Here is a 19,224-nt window from a genome sequence, read left to right as displayed (position 1 = left end):
TCAGTACTCTGTTTTCCCTCCCATCAAAAACCAAACAAAAATAAAGTGCAGCACCCATAAAAGTGTCAAGAAAATAGCCAAGTTCTTCCTTTCTTGTAACAAAATAGTACTTGGCTTCAGCAGTCTTAACCAAATTATACAGTGTCCATCATTTTCGGTTCATCATCTTCTTTATGTACCACTGAGTTTAAACTGCAGAGAGCTGTGTTGATAGAATATTGAAGATAATCTGGATTCTGAAAAGTATAGAGAGGAAAGAATGGATGATCATCAGTTAGGTGTCAGTACATGAAACTGCATATTCAGTTTCACATTCTCTCTCTCTGCAGTATAGCAGAATAGAAAAAAAGTTGAAGTCAGACTTTGGTTGAAACCCAAGACGATAAAGAAAAAATAATAGATTACTACCACTTAATCCAAAGAGATGTGGCAAAGACAGAATGATATATATAAAAAAGAAATGTAATAAACACTACCTCTTCCCTCCATTTAAGAAAACTATAATTTTAATCATAAGGCTATATCTATGTGATTATATGTATATAGCTATTGACAATTTAAAAAATAAATGGCTTTAAGCCAGCAAGGTATTATGATGATTACTATCTAATTATAATAGTAAATATTAAAATAAAAAAACACTAGAATAAGGTAAAAAACTATTTACTAAGTGAAAGTTATACCTTCAGAATCTATTTCGGTTTCTCAAAGGTTAAACTCAAGTGAGAAATCTTTTGAAAGAGACTTGTATTTAAAAAGTTGAAAACAAAAGAACAGTGTAATTTAGGTTTCATTTTTTTACACAGAAAAACTAAAAAATGTTCTAATTTTGAACATCTCTAAAACTAGGAACAGAAAACCTTATTCAATAAATTGAAAAATAAAACCACTATTAATAAAGCACCATGAATAGAGACATAAGCCCTTAAGATCCAGGACTTTAAGGAAATTCTTCCAATAATTCAATTTTGTCTACTCAGTTCTGAATATCTCCCAGCTATTTAGTTTTATCATGAATCACCTACTTTCATCTGTTTATTTAATATACATCAATGAGGAAAACAGTCCATACAGGGCATTAGATATCGGAACTCTCCATCCCAAAGGGAGGAAGTGTTCTCAATAATCTTTTTAATCTTTCTTCTTTTTTAAAGAATCTTTTTGATTCTTTTATTGTAGTAGTAAAAAAATGAACAAGAAGTTAGTTGGATTATTGTCAATAAGGTTTATGAAGGGATTGGCACAAATAACTGACTCAAGTCTGGTACATTAAAGTAACCTTGGACCTAAGTTCTAACCCTGACTCTCTCACTTAGTATAATGCCATCCTCAGAGAAAATAATTCATCAAAATTTAGTAACAGTAAAAGCTAGTATATAGGATAAGCCTAAGGTAACTCTTACTTACTTATCTGTTCAGGGGGCCTTGGTTCACTTCTCTCAAAATTAAGGATACTGGTATTTGGTCTATCTCATAAGATTGTTGTCAATTTAAAAAAAGAGATTAAAAGCTAAACTGTTATCCAAATTTAAGTTTTACAAAAATTATTAATAGATTGTTATCCCATTCTCCAAAGAGAGAGGCTGCTAAGACCTTTTCTGACCATCCAGGTCCAACAGAGCTTACAGTTACTCTCTATTAAGACTAGGTTCCAGTTTTTTTATGAGAGAATTTTGACTATTAGAAGTAGCTAAAGAGATTCTTTAAAATTCATCTACCCATCTCCTTAAGAACTGAAGGTGGCAGTGATGGTGGTTTCATGTCTGACTCTTGTGACCCCACGGGCCGTAGTCTGCCAGGCTCCTCTGTCCATGGGATTTCCTAGGCAAGAATACTGGAGCGGGTTGCCATTCCCTTCTCCAGGGGATCTTCCCAACCCAGGGATCAAACCTGCATCTTCTGAATTCCAGGTGGGTTCTTGACTGCTGAGCCACTAGTGAAGCCCTAAGAACTGAAGAGACTTAAAAAAACAAAAAGCACTCAATATACCTAACCTAATGTACACTTAAATCCCACTGCTGCTAAGTCACTTCAGTCGTGTCCGACTCTGTGCGACCCCATAGACGGCAGCCCACCAGGCTCCCCCGTCCATGGGATTCTCCAGGCAAGAACACTGGAGTGGGTTGCCATTTCCTTCTTCAGTACATGAAAGTGAAAGTGAAGTCGCTCAGTCATATCCGACTCTTGGCGACCCCATGGACTGGAGCCTACCAGGCTCCTCCGTCCATGGGATTTTCCAGGCAAGAGTACTGGAGTGGGGTGCCACTGCCTTCTCTGTAAATCCCACTGATTACCCCATATTCTCATCCAGTAACATTCTCCACACATTTATTGTCTCAGAGACCAGTTCTTCCCAAGAGCACACAACTAAGCATCTTGTCATATTTCTAGGATATGATTCAACAACAGTTTATGATGTAGGTGAATGAGCAGTGGAGTAGGACAGAAATCCAGGATTAGAATAATAGCTCCATCACTTACTGTATTGACTTCAAGCAAGCTACTTAACCTACAAGAGCTTCACTTTATTCATCCATAAAACGAAATCAGTTTTTTTGAGATTAAATGAGATACCACATACAAGTGTTTTGTAATCTATAAATTGATATATAATAAAAATAAGTTGTTATTTTAAGCTCTTCTTCCAAATCTCCTCTCAGTTGACAACTTGATCCCTCAGGTTGTTTTCCATCTTACCCTTCCCTCAAGCAGGTGACTGTGTTTCTGTGTCTCTAGCTGAAATCTTCTCTTTCCCCTCTTATGTTTAGAATCAGCAGCATCCTCAAAAGTCTTTTTTTCCTCTGCATTCATTATGTGACACCTTAGTTTTAGGAGATTTATATGTTGGACTTGACAGTGACTTAGTCATAAAATTTCTTAAAGACTGTGTTCCTGTTGGGCTATTTCTCACAGAACTGCAGAGAAAATCATCACTTTATTAAAACAGCATTAAGAGGTAATCTGGGGACAAACTGAGGGAGAATATCGCTTACATGTCTAAGGGGTAACATGACTAATTATTTAAAAATCCGATTTTCTTTCTTATTCTTGAGAATTATATTTTTGGCTGAGTTAAATATGATCAATTGCTTTCCTTAAATTGTCTCTTTGGCCTACAAATAACTGGACTAGTGAAATTATAGCTATAAAGTCAAGGCATTGAAAATCTCAATTCCTACAACTCTTTGAGAATTAAAAATAAATACAGGTCTCTCTTCATACTGTCTTCTGAGTGAGACTTCCCTTTCACTATGTAGGCAACAGGCTAGAATGCTAAAGCTGGTCTGAAAATGAGATATGACTGGTTCAATTTAAATGCTACTAAAACCAAAATGGGCAGTAACTTCCTAGTGATAACTTAAAATTGTAATTCTAAGTAGAATCAGGCAGACCCAGTGGTCCAACTTCCTCTTTTTAACATAAATTCTTTCATGCTAGTGAGATAATTTTATGTTAATCTAATCGCAGACTTCTAAGATGCTTAAACAGTTGGCCAATATTACCAGAAACAACAGTTCAGTGTAAGTTACATTAATTTGTACTAAAATTTGTCTGGTAGGCAACACCAACATTTAAAAAGATAATACTAATAAACTCATGCAATAAATCACCTCAGTTGCTACTTGGGTATATGCTTGGAGCTAATCCATCTTCAATTCTTAATAGTTCTACTCAAGATGGGATATTGGAGTCATCTTAAGAAGTTTATGACTTAGATGATCAATAGGTAACATGTGCCCTTAAGAATGCTTAGATAGTCCTCATCTCTTCTATATTTAAAGGAGTAGAATTTGGTGTCTCTCTAAAATACCTAAGTGATGGATAAAACTTAATGCCAAAACATGGCATGAGATGAAACTCGGAGTTCTCTTTTGAGGCAAGAATATTTAAAATGACCACACATACAAGAAGAAACAGAAGTCCAAAAGAACAAATATTATGTGAATACATTTATAAAATATTTACTTTTTCAACTTACCTGTGGTAAGGACTCTAATAAACCTATAGATCCAACACCAGAATGGGGAACATGATTCTGAACTGTCACAGGCTGAAAATTTGGTGATTGAGAATAAAGTCTGACTCTTGACTTGAAAGCTTCAAGTTCATTTTTGAATGCTTCAAAATAACCTTCCTCCTCTGCCTTGAAAAAACAAACAAACAGACTGATTTTCAAGATTTCCAGACCACACAGTAAACTCTAACAAAGCATATACCAAGCCTGAAGTGGAAGAAGTAAAGATGAGGTGAACAGTTTAAATGTAGAAACCACCAAGATCTGTCAAATTTCTGAAAACTGCCTGTTTTATATGAATATTATAGATTGGTCTGTTTCATTTCCCTCTGCTTCAGCAAAATAAAACAAACTAATAAGAAACAACCCTTCTTCACACATACACACAAATGTAATGAAAGAAAGTAGGCTTCCTCTGTATTTCTCTTGATTTATCTGTATTCTTGATAGGATCCAAAACAGTCCTCATTTAATCGCTCACAGTCTTCTCTTCTCGTCCCACTGCCAAGCAACAGCCAAGGGATATTCTTTAAACCTTCTAATTCTCTGTCAGTTAATGCAGAAACACTTACTACCTGTTGTTAGTAATTCTCTGACCCTAAAATCTCTCTTTGTTAAAAGCTGAAAACCAATTAAAGTCAACATTTAACTTTGGTATGAAAATATCTTACTGTTTTAGTTACGCAAGTACCTTCTTTTCAAGATTATGGGAAAAAAAAGTACAGTGAGTTATGTTGAGGGAGGGGAAATCTCTCCATAATGTATATAATATAAAGAAAATTCTTAATGCAAAATATCCTTTTGGCAGTAGCCTCCATTTATAAATATTTCCTTTGCAGATTAAAAAAATGACACAGAGCACATCCTACACAATAGACCATAGGTTTTAAGTTCAAGTGGTGGACAAGATTTTGTCAAAGTCTCATTCCTGAATTATCACGGTCCATTTGTCTGCAGTGTGATTTTTCTCTTTAATGTAGTTTAGGTTGTGTAACTCCATTAAAACCTACGGATTAGCTATTAGCATCAATATCTATACAAATAATACACACAATGTTCCGTGCTGCTATTCTGTATTTTTTAAAATGAATTTAGAAGTCATTTCTTTATAACACTTCACTTTATAGTCAATGGTACTTAGGGAGACACATGCAATGTTAGCCTTCATATCCAAAAGTAATCCTTCTGAAATGGTTATGTAACAAACCATTAAAGGAATCAAGTGACACAACTGCTGACCTTACTGCATGCCTAAACCCTAGGTATTTAGATCTAGAGAGACCTGATTGATTTTTGTTTTATTAAGCAACCTATGGGTCACTTGCTCAATTTCTCTATGCTAACTTCCTCATTTGTAAAAAAAAAAAAAAAAAAATTATCCTTATAAAATGTTATGAATGTTTAATGAGTTAATCCATGTGAAGTGCTTAGAATACCTTTCACAAAGCAAATAGTTCATGAAAGTTATTCCTTAATTAAAAAAAAAATATTAAGAACAAAATGTTAACATCTGTGGCTTCAGAGTTGTTCAGTTCTATTTTGTAGATGGTAACGATAACCCTGTATACGAGACAGCAAAAGAGACACTGATGTATAGAACAGGCTTATGGACTCTGTGGGAGAGGGAGAGGGTGGGAAGATTTGGGAGAATGGCATTGAAACATGTGAAACGTCATGTATGAAACGAGATGCCAGTCCAGGTTCGATGCACGATGCTGGATGCTTGGGGCTGGTGCACTGGGGCGACCCAGGGGATGGTGTGGGAGGGGAGGAGGAGGAGGAGGGTTCAGGATGGGGAACACATGTATACTAATTAAATAATTTTCTATTAAAGAAAAAATAAATAAATAAAACTCTGAAGTGTCAGATTTAAGAATAAAATATTCTCTATTATCAAAGTATTATAAATGTCAAAAAATACATATTTTATGACTATGTTCCATTATGCTATTAAACACTAGTTCAAACATATCCTTTAAGATGAAAAAGAAACTTTTTTTTTTACTGCCTGTGTGTCAAAATTGAAAACAGTCATCAGAAGCCTAAAATACCAACTCAATCATTTACTCATTAAAACTACTGTTTTGGGAAATTTTCCTATTTTAACAGTAGAAGTGGAAGGTACAACTTCTGCCACATTAAAAAATTTTTATAATTTAAAAATACAATGTTTTTCTCTATTTATAAAAGGAAATATGTTCCTTGTAGTATATGAAAAAGAAAATGGAAACCATTTGTAATTCTACCACTCAAGTCTAATCAAAATTAAACTTCTGGTACATTTTCTTCTAACTTCTAATTGTGTATGCTAAAATGTATCAAATATGCAAAAAATCACGTAAAATATGTATGTACAACTTACAGGGCAAAAATCCTACTACATACCCACAAAAATTAGGAAACAGATCAATACTAGTATTTTAGAGATCAGTTTCAATAATGAGCATTTCATCTCTCTGAGGTTACAACTGTGACTTGTCATCACTCCTTTGTCTCTTCAAGTTTACAGCTTATTTATATATCCCTCAACAACATATTTACTTAGTTCTGCTTGTTCAAATATAAAATACTTTAAAAATAATAGCAGATATTTCATTCTGAGACTTTTTTCAGTTTCTTGTTTTTTTATCCATGCCAATGCTGATTAGTATATTACTAAATGAATATACCACAATTTATTCATTCTACTGTTAACAGATACTTGGGTTGTTCCCAGACTTCTTGCTATTATGAACACTTCTATGAAGCACATACATAGGAGTTTTTCTAGGCCATCAATTCTCAAACTTTATGGTCTCAGGACTGCTTCACGCTCTTGAAAATTGTTGAGGAACCTAAAGAGCTCCTGTTTATGTGGGCTGTATCTATTAATAATTACGTTAGAAATTAAACTGAGGAATTTAAATATTAACTGAAATATACTAACAAACTCATTACATGTTAACATTTTAAACATATAACATATATATATATCTTTAAACTATATTTCCAAAACAAACAATTTAGTGAAAAGTCTGGGCTTAAAAGAAGATAGCTGTACTCATACATCTGCTTCTGTATCAATCCAAGCTGCACACTCATGCAAGAAAGAGAGTGAAAATGACAAATAACATCTTAGTATTATTATAAAAATAATTTTGACTCAGGGCCTCTGGAAAGGGTCTTGAAGACCCTTGACTATCCTTGGACATGTTGAGAAATTTTTTTTGAGGGTATGTATCTAGGAGAATTTCTGGCTGTTGGTACTTGCCTTGTTCAATTTTACAAGAAAATCTTCCAAAGTGGTTACACCAATTTAGACTCCTATAGCGGAGAAGGCAATGGCACCCCACTCCAGTACTCTTGCCTGGAAAATCCCATGGACGGAGGAGCCTGGTAGGCTGCAGTCCATGGGGTCACTAAGAGTCGGGCACAACTGAGCGACTTCACTTTCACTTTTCACTTTCATGCATTGGAGAAGGAAATGGCAACCCACTCCAGTGTTCTTGCCTGGAGAATCCCATGGACGGGGGAGCCTGGTGGGCTGCTGTCTATGGGGTTGCACAGAGTTGGACACAACTAAGGCGACTTAGCAGCAGCAGCAGCAGGCAGTTAATATGAATTACTATTGCTCTACTTCTTGTACAACTTTTAAATCATTACTAATTTATTGAGTATGAAATGTTGATCTTTCTAAACATATCTATTTTTCTTTAATATAGCTGACATCCTATATATATAAATGTGTTGTGTCTTTTCACTTTATAGCAAAGCATTTTCTCAGATTAAAAATACTTCATGTAATTTTCATATAATCTTGAAAGCTGCATAATATTCTTTGAACTATAGGTTTTTTATTTTCTCAAACCATTCCTCTAATTTTCCTGTATACATTCATGTAAACGGGTCTCAAGTTCACATAATGCTATATAGTACAGCCTCTTATAATCTAAATTAGCATAAAAACAGCAATATAACTTTTCTTTTCATTATAAAATCTACAGAATCTAGCCTGTGGCATCCTGGTTGGATGGCCTCCTTTGATGTGTACGGACAAAAAGACATTTCAGCTAAACCCTAACTTTCCCATTTAATAATACCAAACAGCAATTATCCTTCAATAAAAAAAATAAAATAATAATACCAAATAGCTACTTACTTTGGCTTTCTGGAAAAATAAGCGAAAACATCCTCTTGGATCCACATTACAGTTTTTGGCCATTTCCATAATAAACTGCATTACAACTGCTTGATGTGCTATTTGTTCCATTAGAGCCCCTTTCTGAAAATAAACATATTAAAATTATAAGGAATATACTTAATATTGTGATCACTATTTGGATTTTTAAAACATGAGTTTTTAATAGGTTAAAAAAGAAAAAGGTTTATAGTATATGGGAACAAGAGAGATGAGGGGACAGGAAGGTAGGGAAAGCACATTGGAAAAAAGTTTCCCTATGCTAACTGAAATAACTAAAAAAAAGATGCCAACAGTAAGCTCAAGCAGATCTTGAAAACAAAACAAAATTGGAATTCCATTTAATGACATTCCTGCTTACGTTTAAAGTAATGGGAAAAACAAAAACAAAAAGCAAATCAGCATTCCACTAAGGTTCTCAGAAATTCAAGTTTCACATGATACCTGTTCAGCTTCTAGATGAAAACACCATAAAATAAGATATTTAGCAGTTTCTTCACATACAAGGTATGGATGGTCAGACAAAAATCTCTGACTATCATCCCATCGACTTAACATACCTGTAAAACAAGAATTAAGCCATGAATGTCAAATACTTCCCTCCTGTAAGCAAAGAAATGGTATTTTAAAATGATTCTCTTTAAAGACAGCTCGTATTACCATAGAAATGTTATGGTAAAAGAGCAAATGAAGATAGATAATAAGGCAACACCAGCATATTGGAAATAGCTTTTAGAATTCACAGTAAATTTTATTTCAAATAATTTGTCAGGATAAAGTAGAGTGATTGGTTTAAAGCTATAAAAGCCCTGTATCTAGGGAAAGCCCAAAGTCCCAGGCAAATAGACATGTCTGGTCGGTCATTCTAGGCTCAAGTTAAGTACAGATAATTTCAGGAGATTCAGTATTATTTATTCATAGACTATAAATTTTTCTTTTGGAAAGATGGAAAAGAAAGCAAAACCTTTCTTTTCAAACCTTTACTTTTCAAAAGTAAACTACACTGAGCCAACAAAGACTTAGATTTAGAAAAATTACATTTTCTCTAATTTACTAAAATATGTCTGATATAGTAAAATACTGCATGCAAAACCAATCCAGTCAGTGTTATAAAAGTAAATATAGTTTAACCATTTTAGTTATGTTAACCATCTAATCATGATCACTGTTTAGACACAGAAAATAAACTCTTTTTAAAGTTGGTTAAGTATATTTGGAAATGCTGCCATTTTGCTTCAAAATACCAAACTAATCCAAATGCTACTAAAGGTGTACTGTCATCTTTACCTAAATTAGTAAGAAATTTGGTCAAAAAGTTGATACCACTCAAGTAATCACAGAACCAGCAAAGTGCTGAGCTTTATTTAGACTCATCCAACCAAGAATGTTATCCGAGAATCATCATAGAAATTTTACAAGGCTACCTCAATAGTTCAGCAATAAATCCTTTCTCTAGACACAAAATGAACTTCTGTATGTTAAAGTTCCACATCAGAACATAAGTAAAAACAAAACTGAGGACAAATGTCTTACTGAGAAATACACAGTAACACAAGGAAATCAATTAAAAATAAATGATTTTCCTCATTAAAAAAATTGGAAAATAGCATTTTAGCATTTTCTCATAGAGTTTTACAAGCTTTATAGATATTTCCCCAACACTTTGGATACAGTGACTAGGTCATTTTAAATTCTGAGAAACATGATGATTATTTAAGTGACTTTAAACTTCTTCTCAAACTAAAGTTAAAGAATTTAATAACTTCTAGGGGTCAGATGTAAAGAAAGTATAATCCTTATTTCTTATACCTGATGTCATAAAATAAATCCTACACAGCAATTTTGCCTTAGCTTTGTTACACTTCTGAAGAGGGAATATTTTCAACTCTATCAACTATTCAGAGAGATCACTGCTTCTCCTGTTTACTTCTCCATGGCAGCACTGTGACTTACTCAGGCACAAAATTCCTATCCATTTTGGTCTCTTTTAAAGGAAAGAGAATATATGAAAGGGTTAGTGACACTTGTAAGGGCTGTGAAAAAGGGTGTCACTAAATGTTAAAGATTTTAAACTACGTATTTAATAATGGAGACAAAATCAACTCTTGAGGATGACCATAGTTTTTCTATTTGTTTCTATAATAAATAATGCTGGAATGATAATATGTGCAAAAATAAACTTTACTTCTTCAGAAACTATTCTTGAATTAAACAGAATAACAAGCTTATTTCATTTTTTAAAATAGTATGAGAAAAATTAATGTATGAGTAAACTACAAAAAAGAAAAACAAAAACTATAGTAGTATCCATTATACTGACACAAGGATGAATGATATTCTAAATACTTTGGGAGAAAAACACCAATAGAAAAAAGTCTCAAAATGTCACTTAAAAAGCTTAACATACATTTACTAAATTGACACATTATACTCCCCAGTAGCATTTTCACTCCAGCAGTATTGTCACTGCTTATAATTCTTAGGACATATCACACTACTTCCCGACTCTGGCTTCGTACATGCTGTGGCTGCTGCCTTGCCTCCCTTTATCTACAGGAAAGCTCCTATATGGTCCTCAAAATCTAACTCAGATGTTCCCTCCTCTGAGAAGTCTTTACTTTCATCAATCCCAATCCTATCGTTTTTCTCCAATAGAGAAAACTATTTTTCAGTTCTTTGTATATGTATTTCTCTTACTTATTATAGACTGTATTCTTTTGTTATTTATCTGAATAACAGTTGAAGGATCTGCATGAATTGTACAGCATCATATCCAAAATCTGAAAAATGTAATCTTACAACCGTAAGATAATAAGATACCAAGAAAGCAAAGATAAAAAAAGACAAAAGCAGGGACTAGTTGGGACATGCAGAATCTAGGTAGTAAAAACAAAAAACAAAAACGACAACCAGGTCTTAGAGGGTAGCATTATATAAACAGGTTGAATTTTGCTTTTTTTCACAATTCAGTTTACTCTGTCACTCTATTTTTTTATGTATAGCTCTAAAACAAGCCATAGAACTGTGCCAGAAGTAGCTATACAACTGGAGTTTGTCTCTATTTTATAAATTCACTTTCTGTACATATATTTAGAATATCAAACATTACAAAAGAAGGAAACTCAAGTAGTAGACTTACCAAAATGTCTAATTTTCTGTTCATGTTTCTGCATAAATGATTTTGATTTATCTTCATCTTCTGTTTCTTTTCTTTTATCTTGATTAATAAAACTCTAAGAAAAAATTTTGAAGTTAAAATTGAATATATTTTAAAATCTAATATATTCTAATTGGATCTTCTTTCTCAGGTATTGAATGCCCAGCAATCCTTCTTATAGACATTATAAAAAGGTGATACAATAAAATGATATTGTTTCATTAAATTCATCTGTAGAACTATTTTAGAAATCACAGAGAAAAACAAATGAATTAACTTTTTTGTAAAACCAAATATGCCTATCAAAGGCAGGTATAGAAAGATCCTTTACATGCATAATTTATTTTTGCATTATTCATTTCCATTAAATATTTGCAACTCTAGTCTAATCTTTGGAGTTCTTGCTGGAAACAAACTCAGAAATTCAAAGATTAGAGATTATATTTACTACAAAATTTTTGATTAACACATAAACCTAAAATAGACCTTTGTTGTAAACTTTTCTTAGGAGAGGTAAACAGTTTGATTCTGAAATCACGTATAAATTTCTATTAAGGAAGTGCTTATTTTCAGTTAAAGTCATAAAACAGAACAAGATGAAGTTTTTATTTGGCCACAAAAACTGGCAAAAAGTTTCTCAGAACATTATGTGATCACATTTAAACCTTGAGATCATCACTGCCAAAAATGGAAATCAAAAACTAGCTCTCTGCCAGTTTATAGTCAGGAAACACATTAAGTTTATATATTTCAAAATAAAAGCATTTTTTTTCCTCTTTGTATATCCTGCCATCTAGACCAGCAACTGTCCAACAGAAATACAATCCAAGTCACAACTGTAAAGTTTTCTATCAGCCATATTAAAAAAAGAAACAGATGAAATAAGGTATCTATTTAACCCAACATATTATTATTTCCACATGTAAACAATATAAAAATTATTAATGAAATATTTTACTTTTTTGGTACTAAGTCATCGGAATCTGGTGTGTATTTTACACTTCCAGCACATCTCAGTTTGGACTAGCTACATTTCAAGTGTTCAACAACACATATGGCTAGCAGCTATCAAGTTGTCAGACAGCGCGGATCTAGACCTGTCCTCTCAAATCTCAAGCTCCCCAACAAAATGAATGCATGATTTTCAGCAAATGATTGGAACATAATGATAGTCCTAATTAATTCTGGTATAAATGTAGGCTACATGAGAATCTAACTTAAGAAAAAAAATAATTAAAAGCAGAAACAAAAATATTTTCTTTGTGACCACTGTGTTAAGAGACAATAACTGTATAAACAAAAGAACACTGTTTTGACCATTCCCTCTATCATAAAAAATCATTTTAAATAGTTTTGGAGTATAAATGCAAAACATAAAGTAACACTTAAGAAGGCAAAACCATAGAACAATATACACAGAGATAGTGAATCATTCTGTTAAAGAATGATTCTATTGAGGGGAAAGAAAAATATATAATTTGGTACAAGCACAGAAGGTCTAGAAAGATATGACTCATTGTTAACAGCAGTTATCTCTGAAAAATGGGAAATGAAGGAAGCCTTTCAACTCTTATTTTACAGGCCTATGTTGTTTTTTTTTTACAAGAAGCATGTTATACTCTTATAATTTACCTTCACTACAGAGTAAAGTACTGATAAGGCTAGTAGTACAGGACATTTACCTATGTGTATTACTTATTCCTGCAGCAGGACTAGAGCTAGTCCAGAGGAAAGAAATTAAAGAAGCCTGGGGAAGAAGGGGCTTTTAGAGTGGATGCCAGAGCAGAAACAAGTAGTGTTACACACTACGTCTAGAGAATAATGAAGGTTAAAGATAAAATGAATGTGGACTTAGACAAGAACGAGCAGTCTACACCTGAGGCTTGAGAGTTTAGTACAAACAGAAAGAAGTACTACTTTACACATTTAGATGAAAATGACTATTTCATTGCCCACTTCTTCTTCAGATACAAAAGTCAAAGAATAAGGTCTGTGTAATCAGTGAGAAACATTAAGACTGCTCTTAATAAACTACTGCTCCTGCTAAGTCACTTCAGTAGTGTCCGACTCTGTGCGACCCCATAGACGGCAGCCCACCAGGCTCCCCTGTCCCTGGGATTCTCCAGGCAAGAACACTGGAGTGGGTTACCATTTCCTTCTCCAATGCATGAAAGTGAAAAGTGAAAGTGAAGTCGCTCAGTCGTGTCCAACTCTTCGAGACCCCATGGACTGCAGCCTACCAGGCTCCTCCGTCCGTGGGATTTTCCAGGCAAGAGTACTGGAGTGGGGTGCCATTGCCTTCTCCTAATAAACTACTAACTTGGCATAAATATTTTACTACTCCTTTCAGCAGTAATGCCTGTAACACTAAGTCCAGATTACTATCTGAGGGTTACTAAATACGTACTGGTAAGTAACAGTGAGAAACTTTGTTTTACTTGATAAAACCAATAACTACATTAGAGTTGGGCTTCCCAGGTGGCTCAGTGGTAAAGAATCTGCCTGCCAAGAAAGAGACATGGGTTTTATCCTTTGGTCAGGAAGAACACGTGGAGAAGGAAATGGTAACCCACTCCAGTATTCTTGCCTGGAAAAACCCATGGACAGAGAAGCCTGGCGAGTTACAGTCCATAGGACCTCAAAAGAGCTGGACACGACTTAGCAACTACACAACAAAAAAACTGAAAGCAAGCTGATAAGCACAGCAACATCAGAAATCTCTGGTAACATATGAGCTTTACCACATGCCAGGCCCCGTGCTACCTGCTTCTATGATGTTACCTTGCTTAATCTTTATACCTGCTCTTTATATTTGAGGAAACTGAGGCTTAGGGAAGTGATCTGCCCAAGGTTACAATGCCAGGCTATGACAAAGTTGACATTTGAGACAGTCTGACTCTAGAACCCACATTTATATTCAGTGTGCTATGCTGCAGCCACATAATTGGGACTACCAATTACGTGGACTACCAACATTAGACACTACTTGGGATACATGTTTCTATAACAATCACTTTTCCTAAACTGTCAAAATTGAATACTGTTTACAGGATTCTGTTGCTTGTTATCATATATGCACAACTGGTTTGCAAAAACATTTCAGGCTTTCCTTATTTCAGTAGGCCCAATAAAAGATAATACCTTATTAAAAACATCCTTGCTAATGGCATCCATGTTCCACAGACACATTCTCTCTCTTTGTACTAGAGCCTCTTCTTTCTGCCGCCATTCTTCTTCCCGTTGCCTCAGTTCTGATATTGCTGTTTGTGCTTTGGCATGTTCCTGATCCAAGGACTCAGAGTTATGCAGTGCTAAGCTACCAAGTTTCTGCTGAGCTTCAGCAAGATTCCATTTACACGCCACAGAGCTCTTCACAAACTCTTTCTGCTTCTGGCAAGCCATTTCGATTCCATGGCTATACATCTGGATAAAAAACAGTATTTTTAAGAAATGAAGAAGGCAACAGAACAGGTATGCTTATGTAGAACAGTTCAATTTTCTATCAGTCAAGGATTTCTGTACAATGTTTTTGGCATATAGGTATCCAGCCTTCTGTGTCTGCAGTTACAATTTTATATTACAAGTCTTGTTTCATCACCTAGACTCTAAGCTTCTTCGTTAATCTGTGTCTCTCCCTGGACAACTAACAGCAACAAAAAGCCTGGCAACTAGCACAGTGTCCTGCATACAGCCTCAACAAACATTTGATTCATAGCCTTTATAATCCTGGAACAAAATAATGAGAACAAAAGTTTAAATATAGTTCATCATCTTATCATTCAACATACTGAAAACCAGACCTTTAGACTTTTGCTCTGCAAGTTCTTCACTGCAAAGAACTGCTTATTTAGAAGTAATCACTTCTTGGTTTTTATTTTCTTTCTGTATTACCCCAATCCTTGGTAATCTGAGAAGTTCTTATTGGAAATTTCTATTTATAACTGACTATATCAAATACATAACCTTTAACTTAATCCTAATAAAAATAGGCTATTTTTTTAATTAAAAAGAAAAAAAGTCACTAGGTCCACCCTGGTGATTCTGTTCTGCTCAGATGCAAAGTACTTAGTTTTAACAATTATTCAACCTCCACATGTAAAGCACCAAGACGGATATTTAATTCCTTCTAATCCTCGGCTCCATAGAACAAAAGCTAAAGGCACATTCTTCATGATTTCTTAGCCAAAATGTAGACCAATTTCAAGGTAGGTATTCAGAATAATACTCCAATCCATTCCCTTACCTGCATCACTATTCAAGCCCTTATAATTTCTCACTTTCATTAAATAAGTATAGCCTTTCTAATCTCAAGCCATTCTCTACTAGACTTGGCGTGATCTCTCCAATAAAAATGATAATTTTACTTATTCACAGAGTCTTGAGAACTTTTAAAGTGCAAACTTTGTAGCATGGCATGGTGCCTCATGATCTCACTTCCTATTATCTCTCTCAACTCAGCTGTAGTTACTCTTCTACTCCTTTGCTTATTCTTTCCTTCTCACCCCCACCACTTCAATGTGGCACTCCACCATCCCTAAACTCCCATCTTTATCCTAGATTCTAGCATCATTTCCCTTCCCTCTTATCCTGTCCCTCTCCACCAAAGTTATGCATACTTCTTTATGCATTTGAGTGCTTTCACACAATATTGTGCTTATTTACTCAACTATAAGCTTCTTGAGGGGTTAGAATTCAATAAATCTTAGATGAATAAATGACTCCTGACTTCTTGGAACAGACTAGTGGTGGTAAGGAATTCTAAGGCAAGTAGCATGCAAGGTTCCTCCTTCCTGGCTGAGTCTTCAGGCAAACGTAGACTTATTGGGCAAATGTGGACACTTGGTATTCAAATGTTTTAGTTACTCATTTACACATGGTCCTAGTCAACCAAGTATTTATTTTCACTTTTTGTTATTCTAAAATAGGATTAAGAATAATTGTCGATGCTTAAGAAGGAACTAGGAAGAGGAGACAAATGAACCTGTTAAATTTATTTTGTAAAAAAAGACAAATACTAACAAAGATGAGGACAAATGGAAATATCCTGCATGGTCAAATTATCCAAGAGCAAATTCTCAAATCATTTTTCAAGTCAAACATAGAAATCTTATTTCCAAATTCTAAAACTGATTAATGTTTAAATTCTTCTCCAAAGACTATGTTTGGGCATTTGAGTTAACTATCCCACATGTATTGAGATGATTGATTATATTTAATAAACACAGATTTGAAAAAGGAACTGTTAGCATTAAGGCCTACTAATATAACTTGACATAAAAAAATTTCCAAACAGGATCTCTAAGTTCCAAATTGCATTTAACTGGATCTCAGAACTATACATATGACATAAAGATGTCTAGGTTCCCTATATTAGGTAAAATTACACCAAGGCTGTTTTTATAGAGATTATAAAATGTTTATAAATGAAATTAAACATTTTATTCTAAATATTCCAAAAAGAAAAACTTAAGTCGTAATACTTAAAGCCAGCAAGACAAATAAGTAGGTTTGTTGTAAACACATGAACTAATTTAGGATTAGAAATCATTCTGTAAATTTTAGCACCAAAGTTAGTTTCAGCCAAATAAAGTTTTACATCATAGGATGGGCAGTGCAGTAGGTGGGAAAAAACACTGTACCAGGTTCCAGAAGTGGGTTCTAAACCAGGATGTGGCAGGATCTAATTCTGCCACTGACTAGCTACATGGTCTCAGATCAGATCAGATCAGTCGCTCAGTCGTGTCCGACTCTTTGAGACTCCATGAATCACAGCACGCCAGGCCTCTCTGTCCATCACCAACTCCTGGAGTTCACTGAGACTCATGTCCATCGAGTCAGTGATGCCATCCAGTCTCAAGGAAATCACTTTTAATGAAGGAGATAAGCCTAATCATTTCTAAAATTCTTGTCAGCTATATAAGGTGATAAATTAATACACAGCTATTTTTAGAATTTGGTTTCTTTTAGGTTACTCTTTAGATTCAACCACTATGCAATGAAATTGAGACCTTTCTATTCTCTCTTTAAGCCTTCAAAATTGACAATGGCAGCTGCTGTTCATTCTTTGTCTCTAGCTTTGTACCACATTCATTACATGCTTATATAACATATTTTGTATATAAAGATGACTACCAGCGATCCATTATTAGTGAGTGACTATCGACTTATCAACTGTCATTCTGTCCTCCTAAAAAATGTCTTGTACTTTCCCAGTGACTGGCTGGATGAAGAACAGTCTGTGGTTATGAAACAGCATTTTTCTCTTTGCAGCCAACTAACCCTGTGAGCTGGGCTTAAGAGCAACAACCCTACACTTACTGGAAAACAATTTAAATCACTCATTCTCATTAACAGCAAGATAAGTCTAGAGAAAAACTATTAACTCAGTTAAGCCTTCAGGGATCCCATTTTGTAAGAAGGCTAGAAGGCAGATACCTAAACTCCATTTTATTTCACTTGTTAGTGTTTAGTCAGTGATCCTGAAATATACTCCGAAAACAGATTACGAGAAACACCAGGACTAAGTGATATGAGCACTATATAAGCACTCCCTAAGGTGGGACCCAGAAAATCCTAAGTGGTAGTATATCATTTCTGGATAAGTTTCAGAGGAAAAAAGGCTTGGCTGAAAACCACAGGAAGCGGCAGGAATCTGAATAAAAAGTCTGAAGGAAAAGGCAAACGCGTGCCTATGTTTTTAACTGAAAAATGCTATGAAGCAAAACTAAAATCATAAACCTAAGGGGGAAATGGTCACGCGGAATGGCCGAGATTTACGCCAGCATGAAAAGCAAGGTTTACAGAATTTGCTAAGATGTCAAAAGTCAGTAAAATAAATTGGACCTAATGTCTTTAGTCAGGGGCTCAGAGAATTATTGAAATACAACCATTCACTGTTCCCATCAACTGTGCACAAATATTAGAACCTTCAAGAGAATAAAGTGCTCGGATAAGAGCAGGCACAAGAGGACAAAGGGTCAACATTATAGACTGAGGGGTCTTAAATCTGGGTGCCATCAGAAGAGGGGTGGGGGAGAGGAACTTCTTCAAGGGTGAGAAATTAGCCAAGGTGAAAAAGGTGTGTATGGAGGTGGAGGTTGGGAATATATGGCCAGCTCCTCTTCGAAGAGCTCAGTAGATGTTACAAAGCGATGGGATGACATCAGGCCCCCGACGCCCGGGGTCGGGGGTGGGTAAAAGGGGGAGGTGGGGGCTCAAAACAGGGTCGCAGAGACAGCGATCTCTGGGGGCCTGGTGACGACACCTCCCATTCCCCCAACCCCCCACCCCGCAGAATACGGGCTCCCTTCTCACCTGGGTGCCGCCTCTCGGCAGCTGCGGGCAGCGGGGAGAACCAGGGGACAAGTCCAAGTCACTCTCTTCCTCAGCCTCGCCCTCTGCCCGAGGGAGGCTCCAAGGTCCTGGCGGCGGCCACGGCTGCTCCATGTCCGGCTGCCCGCGGCTTTATAACCCCCACAGCCAACGGACCTGGCGCGAGTAGAACCCGCTGCACCGAGCCAGCAGCCCCAGCCGGCTGGGGCCGTTACCCAGAATCCCTCTGCTAGCCCCGACGCCGACGTACGTGCCGCGTTAGTCCCGGCCGCGCAGCTGGCGGACGGCGGAAAAAGACGGACTCCGCTTTGTACATCACTTCCGGATTGGAAGGCGGGGCCGCGGGAGGTGGGTCCCGGGGCTTAGAAGTAGGGGTTGGGTTTGGACTGCTCACTAGTTTAAAACTTCTTTTTATGAATCCTTTCCGCGGTACTGATTTACCCTCCCTGGCTCTGAGGGTCATGTCGTATTAAATACTGGTTATCTGGAGTTTCTTACGCAGTAAACAGTGGGTCCTAGAAGTCCATAGAGAGTATTGTTTAA

At 35.7% G+C, this 19,224-nt stretch overlaps 1 protein-coding gene across 1 annotated transcript; it reads right to left on the bottom strand.

Annotated features, from left to right (window-relative positions):
• Nucleotides 1-11: 11 nt before the first annotated feature.
• Nucleotides 12-18,944, bottom strand: CDC37L1 (cell division cycle 37 like 1, HSP90 cochaperone). The gene is made up of 7 exons (XM_005891367.3): nt 18,664-18,944; nt 14,491-14,772; nt 11,332-11,425; nt 8,637-8,752; nt 8,154-8,276; nt 3,980-4,144; nt 12-236 (listed from the first exon to the last, which is right to left on the bottom strand). The coding sequence occupies exons 1-7, from the start codon at nt 18,793-18,795 to the stop codon at nt 135-137; spliced, it is 1,014 nt and encodes a 337-aa protein (XP_005891429.1). The 5' UTR covers nt 18,796-18,944; the 3' UTR covers nt 12-134.
• Nucleotides 18,945-19,224: the final 280 nt, after the last annotated feature.

This window comes from Bos mutus, chromosome 8 (assembly GCF_027580195.1).
Source record: "Bos mutus isolate GX-2022 chromosome 8, NWIPB_WYAK_1.1, whole genome shotgun sequence".
NCBI classification, from domain to species: domain Eukaryota; kingdom Metazoa; phylum Chordata; class Mammalia; order Artiodactyla; family Bovidae; genus Bos; species Bos mutus.
Note: the sequence above shows the minus strand (reverse complement) of the source record. Positions and strands in the feature narration are given on the sequence as shown.

Bases quoted from the DNA above. Each gene is read 5' to 3' on its own strand.
- CDC37L1 (XM_005891367.3), bottom strand. From the start codon at position 18,795: ATGGAGCAGCCGTGGCCGCCGCCAGGACCTTGGAGCCTCCCTCGGGCA. The intron at 14,773-18,663 runs GTGAGAAGGGAG...TTTTTTATCCAG, and splicing joins TGCCGAGAGGCGGCACCCAG to ATGTATAGCCATGGAATCGA. The intron at 11,426-14,490 runs GTATTATCTTTT...ATTTTTTCTTAG, and splicing joins GCAAGGATGTTTTTAATAAG to AGTTTTATTAATCAAGATAA.